Here is a 19,595-nt window from a genome sequence, read left to right as displayed (position 1 = left end):
TGCATAGGAAGCACAGGTCCCATACCAATTTGGATAAGTAATAATCTTTAAGTGTATTTATCCACAGGGTTTATCTTTGCTGCTTAATATCAAAGAAAAATCAGGAGAGAAATATTTGTGATACAAAATTACTATCCTGGCCAATGTAGTGGTTGCATTAGCATAACACCCTGACTGAGTAAAAAGCCACTTAAGGGTTATGTAGGAGAAATAGTAAGAAAGAGATCAAATGGGGTGAATGCGTTCAAAAGGCCAGGTGAAGATGAAAGAACCTGTGGATGTACTTTAAATGCTCAACAGTTTTAATCGTTTTAAGACTTAAGATGTATGCATCTGCACTATGCCAACCCATGTTAGGTTTGACTGAGAAGGGAGATAGGCCAAAAACAAAGCATTTCCTCTTCGCATAAAGTTTGCTGGTACTGCAAAGTGAAAGTCAGATCCAGAAGATTGTGATGCCCAACTCCCCTGCTGCCACTCAGACAAAGGAGAGACGTCCCCTCCATCCATCAATGCAGGAATGACTGGAACCACTTCCAGACACTGGAGAAATTGTGAGTCTGGTTGCATTTCTCCACCCTTTCATGCAACCCCAAAATCTGATCCATAGGGTCCCCATCCAGATGGGGGGGGGGGCACATGGGATCTGCTGGGGGGGGGGAGAGGAATGAGAAGTCCTGTTGCAGGAGGGGATCCCTGCTTACAGTACATTGGATCCTACCCTCTATGTTGCTGAGGCTGGATTTCATTCTGCCTTTTTACTTGTTAGCAATTCTGAATCAGGGCCAGAGACAGAGAAGGAAAACAGCTGCAAGGCATTACAGGGGCTACTAAAGCTAATCTGATATCCTTTTTTTAGAAGGTAGATGGTTTTCCAGATAAAATTAAATTCAGCAGATTGAATCAGTTTAAAATTTCACAGAACATTTGGTTACATATGATGTAAGAAACTATTATTTCTGCTTTAAAAGAGGCATGTCAAAATGTGCATTAAAGGGACTAGTTAGGGTTTTGCTTAAAAGCAAACAGTACAGTTGAAGAAAAGAAAGCAGTGGATGTAATCAGTGATGGGGCCCACTTTATTAAATATTTGCATATTTTACAGAAGCCTGGGGGTGAGGAGAAATGTTTTGGTTAAAATCTAACCATTAGATGACAGCAACCCCAAGCCATTGTTAATACAGATTATTAGGAAATTGCACAGGATGAATTGGTTGATCTCAAATTTGTGGAATAATACTAATTAAATTCAGTAATATAAGAGGTACACAGAGAAAATAGCACACTTTTTGTTGCTGGCTAGGGGCTCAACAGAGAAAAAAATTCTAGGCATATTGGCTGATCACTTAACTCTGGCTCAGCAATGCCATACAGCAACAAGCAGGGCAAATGTAACCTCTGGATGTGTCCACACCTTTAGATCCTGTAAGAAATAGCAAGCAGGCAGGTGAAGTTACACAACTGGAAAGAGGGAGAAAGTTATGAGGCAGGGCTTAAGAGCTAGATATCAACAGTGTATGTCCAATATTGAAAGCTGTAAGTTTTGATGAGATCACTAATAGAGAACATGTAGAGAATGTCCCGTATAATTTCTCTAGGAGAAGCTACTCGAAGATGCCACAAAAGGAGGTGTTACAACTTTGTTCTATTAGCCACCCTGAAAGTCCAAGGTTGCCAAGAAATGAAACTGGGTTTTATATTTATGATAAGCCAGAAATGAGTGGAAAGTTATTGCTAACTGAGGTCTTAATTCTTCATCTATGGTGCCTTAACTGCCTCCTTCCTTCACTCAGATACATATTTTATCTTCACAATTATTTATGGACAGAGCAATCCTACAGCCGTGGTGGTGGTGCTGGAATTATGTGGAAGATAAACTGCCACTCCCTAGGCCCTGCCAACTCACACCAGCTAGGAAGGGAGGGGCAGGGGTCGATTTTCCAGGGTCCCCCTCCACCAGTTAGCCCTCTCAGAAAATTCTCCCCTTATAGACTCTAGTGCGAGAGAAAACAACTGCACCAGCTCCAAGGCAAGCATACATTTTCAGCCCGAGAGTGTCGGGGGAGAGGGGGCTCCAGTTCTGGAGGGTCCAAAGTGCTCCCCCAACGTGCCCCTGGAATGCCCCACATGGTGATGGCCTCTGAGCACAAACCTCCCTTCTGGGAGTTCACATTTGCTTCCTTGTTTGTTTAAGAGCATTTCTATGCCATGGTACAAAATTGCTTTACAGTGTAATCTACAGTAGGACAATAATAAAATACAGTAAATTATTTAGAGGCAATAAACAAACAGCAGAATTAGCATGATATACATTTAAAATACCTATTTAAAAAGCAAAGAATTTGTGTTTTAAAATATATCCAACATCAAACCAATTAAAATGCCTAAGAGAATGAGATGTCTTCTTCATCTGACACCTAAAAGACAATAAAACAAAAGCCTCCTTGGGTGGGAGTTCCACAGCAGGGGTGCCACAAATGAGCAAGCTACCCACTTGGCTATTAAACAAGAACCCTGTTTCAAATGTCTAATACTGAGGAGACAGTGCTTGCTTTATGGCACTTGCTTTGTAAAAAAATATAATAAAAAGGTGAATAGAAAATGAAAATCTGTGAGCAGTTCTGACATCAAGCATACTATACTGTGGCAAATTGTTGCTGTAGACATTGAATGAAGCAGAATAATTATGACTGAATTCTTACAAAGTTCATAGGACGGTCAGGCCACATATGTCAGCATCCAACAACAGAAATGTTTGATGAGAAACTGGCAACCAGGAAGCCGTTCCACAAGTATGAAAATTGATTTGTAAAAGCTTCAAGTTACCAGCTTGAAGCAGAGAAATAGGAAAGGCAAACAACCAGCCAGCATGTATCGTATTTCCTGTGGCACTTCCAATATACTAAAATCTTCATGAAAAGTAATCCTATCAAAAATATCACAATCCTTTTCCACACAATTAATACCACTTTATTCTCTGTGTTTATCTGTCTATTCCAAAAAACAGGAAACGTGGTATTTCTATGGGAATGAGGCAAGAGAGAAAGGGGTACACATTCCACACATACCATTTGGACATGCGGGGGGGGGGGGCATTTACTATAGATGGGGCCATGCAGAACATGAGCACAGGAACTCTGGACCCCAGCCCTTATCTCATGTATACAGCTATTAAAGGATCTATACTGCACATCTTAAATAAAGTTTCCTTCCATTGTACACCCTTTTTTGTATAGCATAATGTATTTAAAACAAACAAAAACAAACCACATTTGTGTCAAAGAAATGTGCATGAAAGCCTTGCTCTAATGTACTCACAGATATTCTCATATATAGAGGGCTGGCAAAAGGCACCAACAACTACACACCACAATGCTGATACACAGAGCTGTGGCGGGAAAGGTTACTAATTCTGTCCCAATTGGTACTGCAGCTGATAGTGGTCTTCCCCAGCACTTATGCCCCCCACTCCCTTGAACTCACACTTTACAGTTCCTTGCAGGAAATCAAAGCCTGTGGGGTAATGGTGTCAATGCTATTTATTATCTATCAAGTGTTTTGAAAACTGCCTTTCAGTATTATCACTCCCAAGACAACTAACGAATCAGATAAAACTGATAAAAACACATACAAACAGTAAAAACAGCAGACTAGAAAAAGCAAAAATAAAATAGTAGTGGAAGAATAAATCCAATTCACTTTAAAAAAAAAAAAAAATATTTATTGGGGTTTACAATAGAAATGAATATAATAAACAGTATAACATATATCTTAACATAATTTCACATTTTCTTTGGACTTCCTCACATCTCCCGCTCCCACTTTCATTGTTGTAACATTTTGCCAGCAATTTATTATCTTATTTGCATTCTTATATCCCATCTGTATATTTATAATCTTATAATTCTCAGAAAAGTTCATATTTTCTCAATTTCACTTATTATCTTAAATCATCTAATTTAGTGGTGCTCAATTATTTGTGATCTAGCATCCTGCTTAACATTCACTCAAATTACAATGTTTTTGTAAATAATTCTTAAATTTCCTCCAATCCTCCTCCATCTTCTCTTCTCCCAGGTCACGGATTCTGCCGGTCATCTCGGCCAGTTCCATATAGTCTATCAGTTGCATCTGCCATTCTTCCAGTGTGGGTAGATCTTGAGTTTTCCAGTGCTTTGCGAGAAGTATCCTTGCTGCTGTTGTTGCATACATAAAAAATGTCTGGTCCTTCTTTACCACCCCTTGGCCGACAATGCCCAAAAGAAAGGCCTCTGGTTTCTTAGTGAAGGTATACTTAAATACCTTTTTCAGTTCATTATAGATCATTTCCCAGAACGCCTTCACTTTAGGGCAGGTCCACCAGAGGTGGAAGAATGTTCCTTCACTCTTTTTACATTTCCAACACTTATTATCAGACAGGTGGTATATTTTTGCAAGTTTGACTGGGGTCATATACCATCTATATATCATTTTCATTACATTTTCTTTCAAAGCATTGCATGCAGTAAAGTTCAACCCAGTACTCCACAACCTTTCCCAGTCCTCAAACATGATATTATGCCCAATGTCCTGCGCCCACCTTATCATAGTCGATTTAACCATTTCATCTTGTGTATTCCATTTTAACAGCAAGTTATACATTCTTGAAAGTACCTTAGACTTTGGTTCTAACAGTTCTGTGTCTAGTTTCGATTTCTCCGAATAAATCCAATTCACTTGGGCTTTTAAGAGTTCTCGTTGCATGGTGCTAAAAAGACGTAATGATAGATGCCAAGTGAAACTCCCTGGGTAAGCTGTGAAATTGCTGATCTTGTAACAAAAATATGTAAGCTGTCCCTAAATTGTCCATACCAGACGATTGCAAAGTAGTGCATATACCACCAATTTTAAAAGAAAGATCTAGGACCATGAGCATAACTTCTGATCCTTGTAAATTGGAGGAAAGCATGGTTAAATATAAAGTTATCAATCATACAGAACAGCCTTCTCCAGCCTTTCTAGATGCTTGGACTACAACGCCTATCAGCCCTAGTTCAGCCCACATGACCAATGGTGTTGGATAACCAGTCTCATAAAACCAACAAAAAAAGGTAAAGGTAAAGGACCCCTGACAGTGAAGTCCAGTCGCGAACGACTCTGGGGTTGCGGCGCTCATCTTGCTTTACTGGCTGAAGGAGCCGATATTTGTCCGCAGACAGTTTTTTTGGGTCATGTGGCCAGCATGACTACTAAGCCACTTCTGATGAAACCAGAGCAGTGCACGGAAATGCCGTTTACCTTCCCGCCGGAGCGGTACCTATTTATCTACTTGCACTTTTGACGTGCTTTTGAACTGCTAGGTTGGCAGGAGCAGGGACCGAGCAACGGGAGCTCACCCTGTCTCAGGGATTTGAACCGCCGACCTTCTGATCGGCAAGCCCTAGGCTCTGCGGTTTAACCCACAGCGCCACCCGCGTCCCAACATGCTTAAGTCTAATTAGTGCATGATGTGGTTAATACCATAGAGCAGGGATGTCCAACAGGTTGATCACGAGGGATCACTGGTAGACCCAGTGAGGTTTTGGTAGATCGCGGTCGATCGCTGGGTCCCTTTCCTTAGCACTGTTAAAACAGAACCCGCCCCCCCCCCCCATTGGTGCACGATCTGCAGAACGGAAGACGGAGTTTACTCAGTGAGGCTGTTTGTTTCCGCAGTGATCTTTTGATGAGTGGCTGTTCCCCTTTCTCCCTTGATCTTAGGCTCGAATTCTCAAAAATTGGGGGCTTTTCACCTCCCTATTAAAAAAGCTCAACAACTTTGACCTGTATCTGTGTGTAGAATGCAGTCTCTTGAGAGTTGGCCACCCTTACCATAGAGTAAGCTGCCTTGCCAGGCTTAGTCTAAGTCACTTCCCCTCACCTTGGGAGGAAATAGGTAATCAAGCTTATTGTTCACCTCCAGTCCACCTGAGAAACTCAACGTTTGAAGATGTTAGAGCTGGTTGTTCCAGCTCAGCTATATGGCTCTCACCAGCCATTCTTGAGTTCCTATATCAATAATTTAGGAACTTTCACCACTTTGTAACTAAGTGAAGTTTTATTGCCTGTGCAATCTGAACTTTGGAAAGATTGTAAGTAAAATATTTTTAAAATTACCGAATGTCTTTTCCTATGCTGGGGGAAGAGGGAAACTTGGGGGGGGGGGACTTTTTAAGAGGACATTTTGGAACTCACTTTAAAGGGCACATATTTTAAAGGTCTAAACGCCTATGTTTCTATGCTTTACTTTGCTGCATATTTTGTGATTTTAAATCTCTGCTAGGGTTCTCTCACCAAAGGGCACTTGCCCCAAACTTGGATCTTGGCCTTTAGGGATTCTCCTTTCTATATATTTTTCTCCTGAACCAACTAATGGTCAGTGTAGTGGTAGTCTAGAAATATCTGGAGGGCCCCAGCTTGGAGAATGGCAGACATAAAAGAACAAGCCTTGCTAAAGGAGACTCAGTGTGGCTTCTGACTAACCTTTCAGAGTTCTTTGAAAATATCAAACAGAATGTGGATAGGGGTGATTCAGCAGGCAGAGTACTTGGACCTTTAAAAAGCTTTTGATAAAATCCTCATTGAAGGCTCCTAAACTGCACTTTATCACACGATAAAAGGGAAGGTCCACTTATGGATTAGTAGCTGGTTTAATTAGAACTGGATGCAAAGAGTAGAAATAAATGGATGGTTCTCACAATGGAATAAAGAAGTAAAATCTCCCCAGGGTTCTACAGGCGCTTTTAAAGTGGTTCATAAGTGAACTGGCTTTTAGGGTGAAAAGTGAGGTGGCCCCAATTTTCTAAGGCAGTGAAAAACAAAGAGCTCCCAAAAACTAGGTGAAGAGGCAAGCAGGAGCCACACGGGCACGCAGAGGCACTGTCAGGAGGACCGAGCCTGAACCCAGGACCTCATCAGTGGGGGGTGGGGGGGTGGGCAGGGGCAGGGAAGAAGCTGCATGGTGGTGGCAGAGAGGTGGGTGCACAGTGGTGGCGCCTCTCCCTCTCAGAGAATGAAAGACGAGGAAGCTTCTCGCAAATGCTGCTCTCCCTCCCCGTCCCAGGAGCAGAGAGGTCCAGGCAGCCCACTCTGGACACCCTGACTTGGAAGGAAACACTGCCGAGATTCAGGCAGGTTGGCTAAGCGCCTGCAGGACTGCCTGCCAACAGTGCCCCTCCTTCCAACTTTGCACATGTGGCCCTGTGCCCCAATCCACACCTGGCACCAGATGGCACCGGTGGGAAGCATATCGTCAAGTGTGGTGGCACTTCCTTGGTGATGCAGCTCAGAGGTTTTTGTGAGCAAACGTCAGGTGCAATCTTTGTCAGCTTTAGCCTTGGGTTGGGCTCAGCAGTCCTCCCATTTCTGTATTTGGATTTGAGGGTGACAAGTGATGAAAATCCTATCTCGTACAGGGAAGTGAAAAATAAAACACTTTCCCCATCATCATCCAATGCATTATGAGAATCATGAGGCCTGGTCTAGGGCCTTGCTAACCTTTTAATAATTCTGTCCTCCATCATCATATCAAGGAAAGTAAGTGCGGAGCTGAGTACAGATAAATTTCACTCTGCTGCAGCCTTTCCACCAGCCTCCCAAATGGAACTCACAGACCATAGTTTAAAAACTTCTGCCTTAGCCCATAGTTAATACCATTTCAATCAATCAATCTTAGTCAATCTCAAACCTTTTTTGGCATATGGACAAGATTCTGAAAGGTTCAGTACAATAAAACCAATTAGCAGAATCTGCATCTAACAATTAAAATACTGTTGTGTTTTGCAGCAACCTGGCTACTATCTCCATCTTATCCCCATCCCGAGTAAACATTAGGAAGGTCACCTTGCATACATCTGACTGCCATTCCCTGCTAACAACCAAATGATTAATGAACTAGACTGAATCGTCTGATACAAGCGGCAGTGCAAAAGAACATGCACAACTGGTTCTATATGAATCTTCAAATGTCTCAAGGGCTGTCACATGGAAGAGGGAACAAGCTTGTTTTCTCCTGCTCCTGGGACTTGAACAAATGGCTTCAAGTTACAAGACAGGAGATTCCAACTAAACATCAGAAAAAACTTTCTGACAGTACAGTAAGAGCTGCTTGACTGTGGAATGGTCTCCTTCAGGAGGTGGTGGACTCTCCATTGGAGGTTTTTAAGCAAATTTTGGATGGCCATCGGTCAGGGATGCTTTAGCTGAGATTCCTGCATTGCAGGGGGTTGGACTAGATGACTTGGGGTCCCTTCGGACTTTACAATTCTATGATTCTATGACTCTGTCCACAGCAGCATAGTCTCTCTGTGAATCGTAATACCATTTCCATTTCTACTGTGTGTGTTTCTCATTCTTGCATACTGGGACAAGTGAATTGTTGTAAGTGTAAGCTCCAGTCAAGCAATGTAGTTGAGATCATAGAATGATAGAATTGTAGTGCTGGGTGGTACCAATGGTCATCCAGTCCAACCCCCTGAAAACAGACATTCCTTTGAGGCAACCATAACCTAGGTTTTAGGTGCTCTTTGGCGATTAGCATTGGTGGTCATTAATCTGAAGATACCCAAGTGTGGATCACTGTGGCTGAGCTACCTCTGCTTGGGAGGAGGAGCAGCTGGCACATCAGCCTCCGTCGGTGGAAGGCATATTGCGTCACAACCGTCTCTGGGCCTTCAGTGACATTTATCTGGGTCCCCAGACAGCAAACATGATCCTTTAGGTCAGAGGAGTAGAACCTTGTCCCTTCCAATAAACAAGGCCAAGGCAGGAGGCGGTTAAAACAACAGGGAATGGTTGCTGAGGTGGCCACTCGTTTACCCATTCAGCTATAATTTATCATTGTGGCCATATTTTGATGCACATTGGTGGGCACCTTGCTAGGAAAACATCATTTTAGGTTACTGTTGCTTTCAAAAACCACAAACACATGCATGGAGTGAGCACCATCCTTAGCAATTTAACCAGACCTTGGTCCTTACATAGACAATGCTTTGTTTTTAATCTGTGGCATTCTTAATTTGTTTGTCACCACAGCACTTAGTTGCAGCTGGCTAAATCTGCAGAAGCTTAACAGAACACTGGCATTTTGTTTCCTCTCAGCTTCCAACACCAGTTTATCACCATGGCACCTCCCTGAATAGGCCTGATATCAATTCTGCCATCTACTGAGAGCCTGAGAACACTTTCTTTTTAAATCTGTTGGCACTTTAGAAACTACCATGGAAATTCTTGTATAAACCAAGAACCCTTGAATTTTGGAGGATGCAATGAAACCCAAACCTTTAAAGTCCTCCCTACTTTTCTAAAATAAAAAGCAATAATCAGGACCAGGAGAGTCTCCCAACCACCAAATATATTAAAAAGAAAACTTTGCGTGTTAAAAGTTTTCTTGTTTAATTTTTTCTAGTTAGGGTAAATAAGCTTTATTGCACTAGCCAAAGGTCATGACAAAACCATACAAACACTTTCAGGAAAAGAAATATCTATATAACTGTATATAAAAAGCAGAGCCACTGCCTGAATAATCAATATCATAAAATGAAGATTCACACATAGAATGGGGACTCCACACAGCATACAGTATTTTCCTATTTAGAGCTCTGAATCTCCCTTAGTGCAATTTTGTCCAGGTTCTTCTTCTTGATCTTACTTGCCGCCAGTGCAAAGAGGGCCACATTATAAGTTACTGGAGCATTAGCATCACTGAGCAGCCAGAGAACACTCTCCACCAGGGAGAGGCACCTTTCCAGGACAAACAAGGGATTTGAAAAGTGCCTCCTAGGTTCTGTGTATAGCGGGCAATGTAATAAATAATTTTGGACACTCTCCACCTGCGGTTGCCACAAATACAAAGTCTACCTGCTTACGGGACCCTGTTATATGCCCTTACAGGTCAGCAGAAGGCATTATGTGTTAAAAGTTGCTTCTTTTTTTCTTCCTTAGGCAAATCAACCACTGAGAGCAGAACAATGTGTAGACAGGCAAGGGAGGGAAGCAGGTTTTCCAGATGCGCTGCTGCTTTCTCAAAGCTGCCCACAACCAGCCTCCCTCCACAATACGGAGTGAGGGCAGCCCAGTCGGAGGGCTGTTGCCATGGCTGAGGTGAGGAAGCAAGAAGAGACTCTCCCTGGTGAGTCCAAGTCTTCTTCCCTGGCCTCTCTCTCCAGCAGCGGCAGCAGCATCCACTGCCTGAGAATTGCTCTTGTGGATGAGGTGTGGAAAGGAGCAAGGAAGGCAGAGATATCCCCCCACACACACACACACTCACAGGAGAGCTAGAGGGCAAGGCTGCTGCCTCACGCAGCCTGCAACTTCCTGCCATAGAGAGAAAGTAAAACCACAGGAGTGCCACAAGGGTGGGAGCAGAACCTGCCCACTGCCCCTGAAGCTGCCACCTTCATGGTCAGTTTTAATTTACACAGAGGCTGAATCTACACATAAATAAAAAAGCTGTGAAAATGCTTTTTTAAAAAAACATTTTAAAATATATATGGAATTCCCCATAAGCTCACCTGCACCACCTAGTGTCACATTTGTATAATGCACTTAAAGTGCACTTAAAATGTTATCTTTCAGCTGTATAGCTAAGTCCCCAAAAGATATGTTTGGCAGTGACCAGTGCTTTTTTTCTGGGAGGACGCAGGGGTACGCATACCCCTAAACATTTTGTGTTGCCCCAACCGACCGACCAATGGACGGATTGACATGCTAGCTGTCTCCACAGTAGCAGCGCAAACTGGAGCTCCATCATTCTCCCCGCCTGTGCCCAAAGAGAGGAGTCTGGGGCAGCCGCGGTGAAGACAATGGCGCCACCACTGCTCCTCCTCCTCTTGCCGGGCTAGAGTAAGCCAGCGAGCACCGGCCCCTCCTCGCTCAACCCGCCACCACCAGGGGCCTTCCCGTCCTCTCAGCACCACCGCCACCTCGAGTCCCTCGTCCAGGGGTTGGGGGGAGGGAGGGGGGAGGGGGAGCAGCCAAAATGAGAGTAGCCCTAAACATTTTTTAAGAAAAAAAGCACTGGCAGTGGCCATTCATTTCCCTGCCCTCCAATAAGGCGAATGGCATCCATTCACTTAAGATGGTGGGGAGAATGAGAGCCCTGATCTCAGGGACACCACAGCCAGCTACAGTCACATATCACTGCCTGCTCCATCCCAGCAACAAGGAACACAGGGTGAAAGTTGTATTTAAGCCAGCACCCTTGCTGGCAAACAAAATGAGCTTCTCCCATGGCGGCTGCACAGCACTGCAATTATGAAGCGGCAAGGAGCAGCTGATGGCAGCTGGGAGGACGACTCATCAAAGAAGGAGAGCCAGTCTGTAGCTTCAAGAACAAAACCCTCTTGCAGGCAGAATGGGGGGGGGGGGAGCAGAGGGGAGCAGCTGGAAGGAGGAAAAATAAGGAAGGGAAAGAGGCAGGAGGCACCACTAGAGAAGCCAGGTCTGCCAGCCCTCACCAGCCATGGTGGAAGTAACTAGGGCAACTCTTTACCTTACCTTCCAGCAGACTTTCCTTGGGGCTGGAGTGGCAAAACCACATCCTCCCCTGTAATATTTTTCCTGTCCCAGTCCCCGCCCCCCATCTTTTTCTTGTGTAAGCCCCTGCTAAGGCACAACTCTGGAGTGCCACAGAAAAGGTCATTGCCATCTACACGAAGACAATAGGATTCAGTTGTCTTATGCCTGTACAACTCCCTGTAATGTGACCCTTGGAACCCTAATAACAGACACCCTGAAGCGATAGCAAATCAGCCTCCCTTTTCCGACATTAAGGTCTGGATTCAACTACCTTGTACCTTTAGTGAAAGCCAGCACAAGGACTCCCATAATGGGGCTTTTCTCTCTCCTTGCCTCGTGCCACCCCCAGGCCTCCCCAAATCTGCTCTGGAAGGTCATGAGTGTTAGAAAAACACTGGGGCCTAATTCGAATAGTAGAATGTCTGGCATCTGGTGGGTGTGGCTTTGGTGTTCTGCTCCGGAATTGGCCCCTCCCTTTGTGTGCTCAGTTAAGTTCAGTTAGAGAGACAAACTGCCATTCTTCATTCTTGTCTCATTCCTGCCTTATGATGCTGTTTTAGTTTCCCTCAGATAGTATGTTATTGTGTTACAATTTTCTTTATTATTAAAGCTTTGCTTGACATAAACGTGAGCCGCTTACTTTGCTGAAAGAAAGAAACTCTGCCGAAGAATGGTGGAATATTAAACTGGGTGTGAGGGGATATTTTAATCATCCCACCTTCCACAGCAATGAGAACCCCCAGAACAGCACACGTGGGGAAGGGGAGATCATCCCATTAGAAGAAATTACAGAATTAGCTCCTTAGCACGAGGCTAAATTCCAGCCAAATTCACTGGGTCCCAGGGACTCCACTCCAACTGTGTCCTAAGTGCATTATTTTCTTAATATGTTTATGGTTCCCACTGAATTCTAAGGGCAAGTAGACTAGCTGTTAGAAGAAGCACAGTTCAGTGATTAAGTCCCCCCACCAACAATTCCTTTACTTTCTACCATGTAGGTGGATGGCATTCATTTACTTGTATGTCCAAAAAAAAGTGTGTGGCACATGTGGCAGTGCTTGTACAAAATGCCCTTGACACTGGACATGGCCTCTGTGGAGGAGGACCCTGCAGTGGTAGAACTGGGCCTCTGTCCACAGCACACAGAAAGACTCTTTGCACCCCTTCATGGGCTTCCACAACACACTCCACCAACCTCTACCACAACCTCTCATCATGCCTGGCATTTTGATAATACCTATGAAATTTAATCACAGGGGTTTTAAAACAAACAACCACAATCTCAGTGTTTCCATGTTGATAAAATTACAGAATTAAGAGAGATGCTGCAAATGCCTTCAGAAGCATAGGTTGTATTTTGCCACAAATCTTGTTACTTCTGCGTTGCTCATGCATGATAATCAGTAATCCATAATAGACTGGATGGGAGCCAACCAACAGATGCTCAGCCCAGGAAATCAAAGGCAGTGTTGGTAGGAGGCTCATCTGCACTAGGAGGTTTGATTTAACCTGTTCTGGGTTAAGCCTAAAGCTGAGACAGTGAGTGATGCATAAGCATTTAGCACATGTTCCAAAAGAAGTACAGTATGTTTTTATTTTCTCCAGTGTTTCTGGACTAAGCCCATTATTTGATCGACTTCATGAATTTGTATCTTGCCTTTTAGGAAAACTTTCTTACAATAAAATCAGTTTACAAATCATATTCTAAATTACGCAGCAACATATACACAAAACAAATGTGCAGCTACATAGAAACATTATAATTATAACCAATAACACACGGTCACAAAACAATTAAACTGCAGCAGCCAGACAGGATATTAAAACATTAAGATTATTGTTATTATTTATTAGTTGCTTATTGCACAAATGTCTCTGACCAACTTACAGCAGAGTTTAAAACCTAATCCCAAGAAAAAAATGCATTGTAATACTACACAAAAACACATACATTATTTTTTAAAAATACACTGAGACATATACACAAAGATAGGACCCAACTCCTAGGGACAGTGGGGGCTTTGGCCACCACAATAAAATATTTGAGGGGACCGGGTCCCCACAAAGTTGATGGGCATTCTCACTCAAATGGTGTGTGTGCACTGTGTTATGTGATTGATTACGCAGGGCGGGGTTTATCTGGGGCCCCACAATATTTCATTCAAGTTGGCACTCTTGTACACAAAACAACACTCCCCAATAGCAGTAGCAGAATGCTCTGATAGCATGCTAACAGCACGCACAAAAGCATGAGATCGCAAAATAAATTTGCAGCACAGTAACAGCAATCCCATCAAAATCCTTAAGGGTGTACACCTACGGCCTTGGAAGAGAGCCACAGGAGCTTGCTGCTGTCCCTCTCACAGGTGAGGGAAGGAGAGGAAAGGGAGATCTGCAGACAGAGCAGAGATCTGTTGCCACTGTGGAAGCCACCAGTGCCCAGCGGAGCCATAAGTACTCCAACTGGGATAAGAGGGGACAAAGGGCATACAGAGCCATGTTTTTGGGGTGGGGGTTAGATGTGCCCACATGACACATCTAAGCCCCTCTTTTTTCCTCCAGCCTTTCAGCCTGGGTAGGGCGAGCACAGCAAGGGTTGGGATTGGTCAGTTCTACTTCTACACACACCCCTTCATCAGACTGGTGTGTAAAATTAGAAAAAGGCAGTAGTAAACAAATAAATGTAAATGGCCACTTAAATGTGGTAGACTTGTAAAAATAGTTAAAGGCTATTGGGAAATTATATAGAATGAGATTAAAAAGATGTTCAAGTTGATGATTCCCAAGAAACCCAAAGCTAGGAATTATAGGAATTATAGATAACGATGTACCAAAAGAGTTGGTTAACTTATTTATGTATATCATAGCAGCAGCACGAATACTGTATGCCCAAGGATGGAAAGAAGAAGTTCCAACAAAGGAAGAATATGTGGAACAGGCGAGATTAACAGCAAAGATTAGAGATCAAAATGACGAAAAACTCCTTGAGGTCTAGAAACCTTTTATTGAGTATTTAAAGAACTACTATAGCAAGATGAAAATGCATGCAGGACTTGAAATATGAGCAAGCAACAGCATTAATTACTAAGATAAATGGGTTAAAATTGATGTATTGAATAGTATATGCGAAATATGCAGTATTCAAGAGTAAATATGGAAACCATGGAAGGGGAGAATGAGAAGTCAAAGGATAAAGTAATTTACAGTACATCTTAAAATTTGTAAAGTTTTTTCTTTCTGTGTGAAAAACCAATAAATAAGAGTTAGAAAAAACAAAATAAAATAAATGGGCACTGAGATGGTTTACTTCCCCCAGCACACAAACAAATGCACCCCCCTCCGGGCGCCATGAAGGCATGCTCTGCCGCTGAGTATGAATCACACTGAAGTAAATGGAATCTTAAGTAACTTGCAGTCATCTCTTGCAGATTTCCCCCCATTAAAATCAGTGGATGATTTAAATATAGACTAAAAAAAGTGCATGAATAAAGGAAGAAATTCATCACATCCATTAAGAACAGCTAGAAGCATTAGGTGGGGTGTGCTAGTGCATATATGTATTTGATCAAGGTTTTAAAGGTTAATCATCATTAATGTTGCAGTGTTTAACACTGTTAAAAAGTATTGAGTTCTGTATGGTTTACTTTTGAGTAAACATGTGCATAACTGCACATGTAAAAATGTTTATAAAGCAAACTAGCGCACCCAACGCTGAACATACCACATCCTGAGCTAATTTACTTGCCCATTTATTTACACAACTAAAATAAATAAGATAAAATAAGGCTAGAAGAGATCTGAACAAAATTAAGGCTCTGGAAGTTTACAAATAGGTTCCACTCTTGAAAAAGAAATACTCTCCTGTAATCTCTAGTTATTATTAAAATTGTAACATCAGAGGAGTATCTATTGCTCCAAACCTTCAAATGTCTTTCCAAGTTTTTCAAGCTGCTCTTTGAAGAGAACAAAAGAAATAAACAGCAAGATGTGACTCTATCTGACCACATACTGAGTGCATGAGACAATAACATACCTCCACAAAGAGCTCTCCAATACTTTGCCCATATCACTGTGGTAATACTTGGTAAGGATCAGAATCACCTAAAGGAAAACAAATGAATAAGAGAACTAAGGTATTTATGTCAGACAACAAAAATAATAAACAGCAGCATGCAATTAAATAAATAAATGTCAAGACTTTGAGTTCTTAAGAGTTATTTTATGTTTACCCTCATCTAAGACTGTCCCACTGAAATCAGGATTGGGTGGTAAAAGTGTTTTTTTTAATAATAATGAATAAAACCACAAGCAAACACAAGAACTATGCACATGCTACAATTGAACTAATTTCTGAGCTTATATTTACATAAAAAGGGAAAGTGACCCCTGACCGTTAGGTTCAGTCGCAGACAACTCTGGGGTTGCAGTGCTCATCTCGCTTTACTGGCCGAGGGAGCCGACGTTTGTCCGCAGACAGTTTTTCTGGGTCATGTGGCCAGCATGACTAAGCCGCTTCTGGCGAACCAGAGCAGCGCACGGAAATGCCGTTTACCTTCCCGCCAGAGCGGAACCTATTTATCTACTTGCACTTAAGGGTGCTTTCGAACTGCTAGGTTGGCACGACCTTCTGATCGGCAAGCCCTAGGCTCTGTGGTTTAACCCACAGCACCACCCGCGTCCCCTTATATTTACATAGCTAACATATATAAGAATTAATGGAAGGTACTACCATGCCAGTATATATATATATATATATATATATATATATATATGTGTGTGTGTGTGTGTCAGATTTCAGCCTAAAAGCAACACACTACTCCACAATTTTTTTGTTTTGAATATGATAAATTATTTCTCTGCTAAATTGAACTTCTGTGAGAGTCTACAATAAATAAATAAATTATATTATTGAAATAAGGTCAGAAATGCATAATGCTCAAAGAAAGAAAAGATTAATTTATTGGTTACTTCATTCTATTCAATAATATTACAAAACTATAATTTTAGAACTTTACAATCCATTTAGGCAAGTGGGCTGTCACTTACTATCACCATCAAATGTGGGCCATATATTCAGTGGTGAAGCTGCATGCTTTGCTACCGGGGCGGAGAGAAGGCGGGGTGTAGCTGGTGCCCCCCGGGGGGCGTGGCGTGCATCCCAGGGGCATGGCACGCATTCTGGGAGCGTGATGCGCTGCCTGTGGGGGCATGGCGCCCAGCGCGCAGGAGGGTGGCAACGTGTGTCTGGGGTGGCACCCTACCGGATGGCACCCTACCGGAATAGTGGTGCCGGTGGCGGTCTGCTCCCTCCGCACTCCTGTTCCTCCGCCAGTGCATATATTAGGTACTAACATCCACAGGATAATCAGTATTATGGGGAAAAAAACCATTGTTTTTAAAGAGGAAGAAGAGTTTGGATTTGATATCTTGCTTTATCACTACCCGAAGGAGTCTCAAAGCGGCTAACATTCTCCTTTCCCTTCCTTCCCCACAACAAACACTCTGTGAGGTGAGTGGGGCTGAGAGACTTCAGAGAAGTGTGACTAGCCCAAGGTCACCCAGCAGCTGCATGTGGAGGAGCGGAGACGCGAACCCGGTTCCCCAGATTACGAGACTACCGCTCTTAAGCACTACACCACACTGCTGTATTATTTACTGATAATGAAAGCTTTTGAGTGGAAGATTTTTCATTTAAGCTGTTATGGAGCAATTAAGGCCACATCTGCACCAAGCATTACTATATCACTTTAACAGTGGCTTCCCCCAAAGAATCCTGGGAACTGTAGTTTGTTAAGGGTGCCAAGAGCTATTGAGAGACCCATATTCCCCTCACAGAGCTACACTTCCCCAGTTTCCTGTGAAGAGGGATTAGTTGTAGCTCTGAATAGGAGTTTCTTAAGAATTCTCAGTGCCCTTAACAAACTATAGTTCCCAGAATTCTTAGGAGGAAACCGTGACTATTAAAGTGACGCAATAGCACTGCAAATGTATGGTGTGAGAACCTCAGAGCGGCTTAGAAAAGAGTCCCAGAAAATATTCCAGCCAGGCACTAGTCAACACAAGAGACTATTAATCATTATTAGCAATACAGCGGGTTAAGAACTTAATTCGTTCTGGAGGTCCGTTCTTAACCTGAAACTGTTCTTAACCTGAAGCACCACTTTAGATAATGGGGCCTCCCACTGCTGCCGCGCCGCCAGAGCACGATTTCTGTTCTCATCCTGAAGCAAAGTTCTTAACCTGAGGTACTATTTCTGGGTTAGCGGAGTCTATAACCTGAAGCATATGTAACCCGAGGTACCACTGTATCTGGAAAACTCAAGAATCACTTAATAAAGAGTTACAGTTTGAAGCTTTGAATTAGATACCAGTGGCAACTATGGAAAATATGCCTAATCTGTTTGGCTAAATGGATTCTTTAACTGCCCTTATGCCTGGAAGCTGAAGCCAAAACCTCCACCCTAAAACCTCACCAGAACAATGAACCGAGTAGAGGAGTTCTGTAGGACTAGAACAACATGCACATATTCAAATGCCCTATCTAGATAAATCATTTTCTGATTTAATACAATGATTAACAAATTAAGCAAAAGTGACTCTTGCTTGACACAGAGAATAACAGGCTTGAGCAGTTTAAAAACACAGTTGACAAACACAGGTTTTCAGCAGCAAATATGGTTAGATTGGGGTTTAATGCTGCAGTCTAGTGGATATCTAGGTTAAAGAAAGTAAAGGGAACTGTGTAAAGCAATGTTTTCCATGAGCTTAGGGCTGACTGGCCCTAGGTAACTCAGTGAGCTAATGGCTGACTGAAGATTTGAACTCAGGTCTCTCCAGTCCTAGTCTGGCACTTTCATCGCACTACACCACAGAAGCTCTCCATCAGAGCAGCCACCACCATCTGCCTATTTTAGTTGTTTCTCTTCACCTTTCAATCCAGAAGGACCTTCAAGGCAGGACAGGGTGAGACAGCCACCTCAGGTGACAGGATTGGCAGGGACAGCAGATTCAGCCCCCACCAAATGCATCACCTGCTGCTGTCACTGTGGCAGCAACAGTTGCCACACAGTCCTTGGAGACCAGATCTGCTGCCTCCTGGCAGTCTCCACAAGGCCACCTCTACAGCAGCCTCATGGTGAATAGAAGGTGCTTCCGGTCTCCTCCCACCCTTGTTCCTGATGTACATCTTCCCTCATCCCTTCTTGCCTGGCAGTGTGTATGTGCGCATCTTGTGGATAGCCTCAGGTGCCAAAATGTCTTGGGCTGGCTCTGCTTCAAGGTAACTTACATAGAATAATAAAATCCAACTGGAGCTGCTTCCATCTCCTCTGACACGTAGCACAGCTCTGGGTGTCATACTCATGCCTCAACACTCGCTGCCGCCACCAATCCTCATTAGGCCGCTGCAGCTGTGCCGCGTCCACTTTCATCCTACCTTATTCCTCAGACTGCTGGCAACTGGGTGATCAGTTGTCTGGCTACATGCATTCCACTGGGAATGCAAGCTGCTTTTAAATAATTCTTGTTAAGACGGCCATCAGCTTCAAACAGTCAAAATAAAAGAAATCACCGTTCAATCCAGGGACCCACAAACACGCTGCCTCCTGTGGATCTATCTGTGTTCCCCCACAAAAGTAATCACCAGGAGGGACAACAGGGATAGCTGGATTTCCTTCCCCTCCAGAATTTAGAGGAAGGTACAACAGAGTCCATATGTGACGGGCCCTGGACAAGACCAGTAGCTGGTGTCAGGAGATTTCCCTCTAATGTAAGAGCTTCTTTAGCTTCTGGAAGGAGTGATCTGTGAACAGATAGCCCCTCACTAGACCTGAGAATGGTCAGATCTCACGTAAGAGACAGAAACAGGAGAAATTACAGTGGTACCTCAGGTTAAGTACTTAATTCGTTCCGGAGGTCTGTACTTAACCTGAAACTGTTCTTAACCTGAAGCACCACTTTAGCTAATGGGGCTTCCTGATGCTGCCGCGCTGCCAGAGCAAGATTTCTGTTCTCATCCTGAAGCAAAGTTCTTAACCTGAAGCACTATTTCTGGGTTAGCG

General features: G+C 43.2%; 1 protein-coding gene across 1 annotated transcript in view; it reads right to left on the bottom strand.

The window, feature by feature from the left end:
* Window positions 1-19,595, bottom strand: part of SORCS2 (sortilin related VPS10 domain containing receptor 2) — a gene marked incomplete at its 5' end in the record, with an annotated part of 136,868 nt that overhangs the window by 105,727 nt on the left and 11,546 nt on the right. The window contains one exon of the mRNA XM_081015136.1: window positions 15,569-15,636. Coding sequence (XP_080871262.1) covers window positions 15,569-15,636 — 68 coding nt within the window. The remainder of the gene's footprint in view (window positions 1-15,568; window positions 15,637-19,595) is intronic.

Source organism: Podarcis pityusensis (genome assembly GCF_964106645.2).
Source record: "Podarcis pityusensis genome assembly, chromosome: 7".
In the NCBI taxonomy this organism is placed as follows: Eukaryota; Metazoa; Chordata; class Lepidosauria; order Squamata; family Lacertidae; genus Podarcis; species Podarcis pityusensis.
This window is presented reverse-complemented; position numbering and strand designations above follow the sequence as displayed.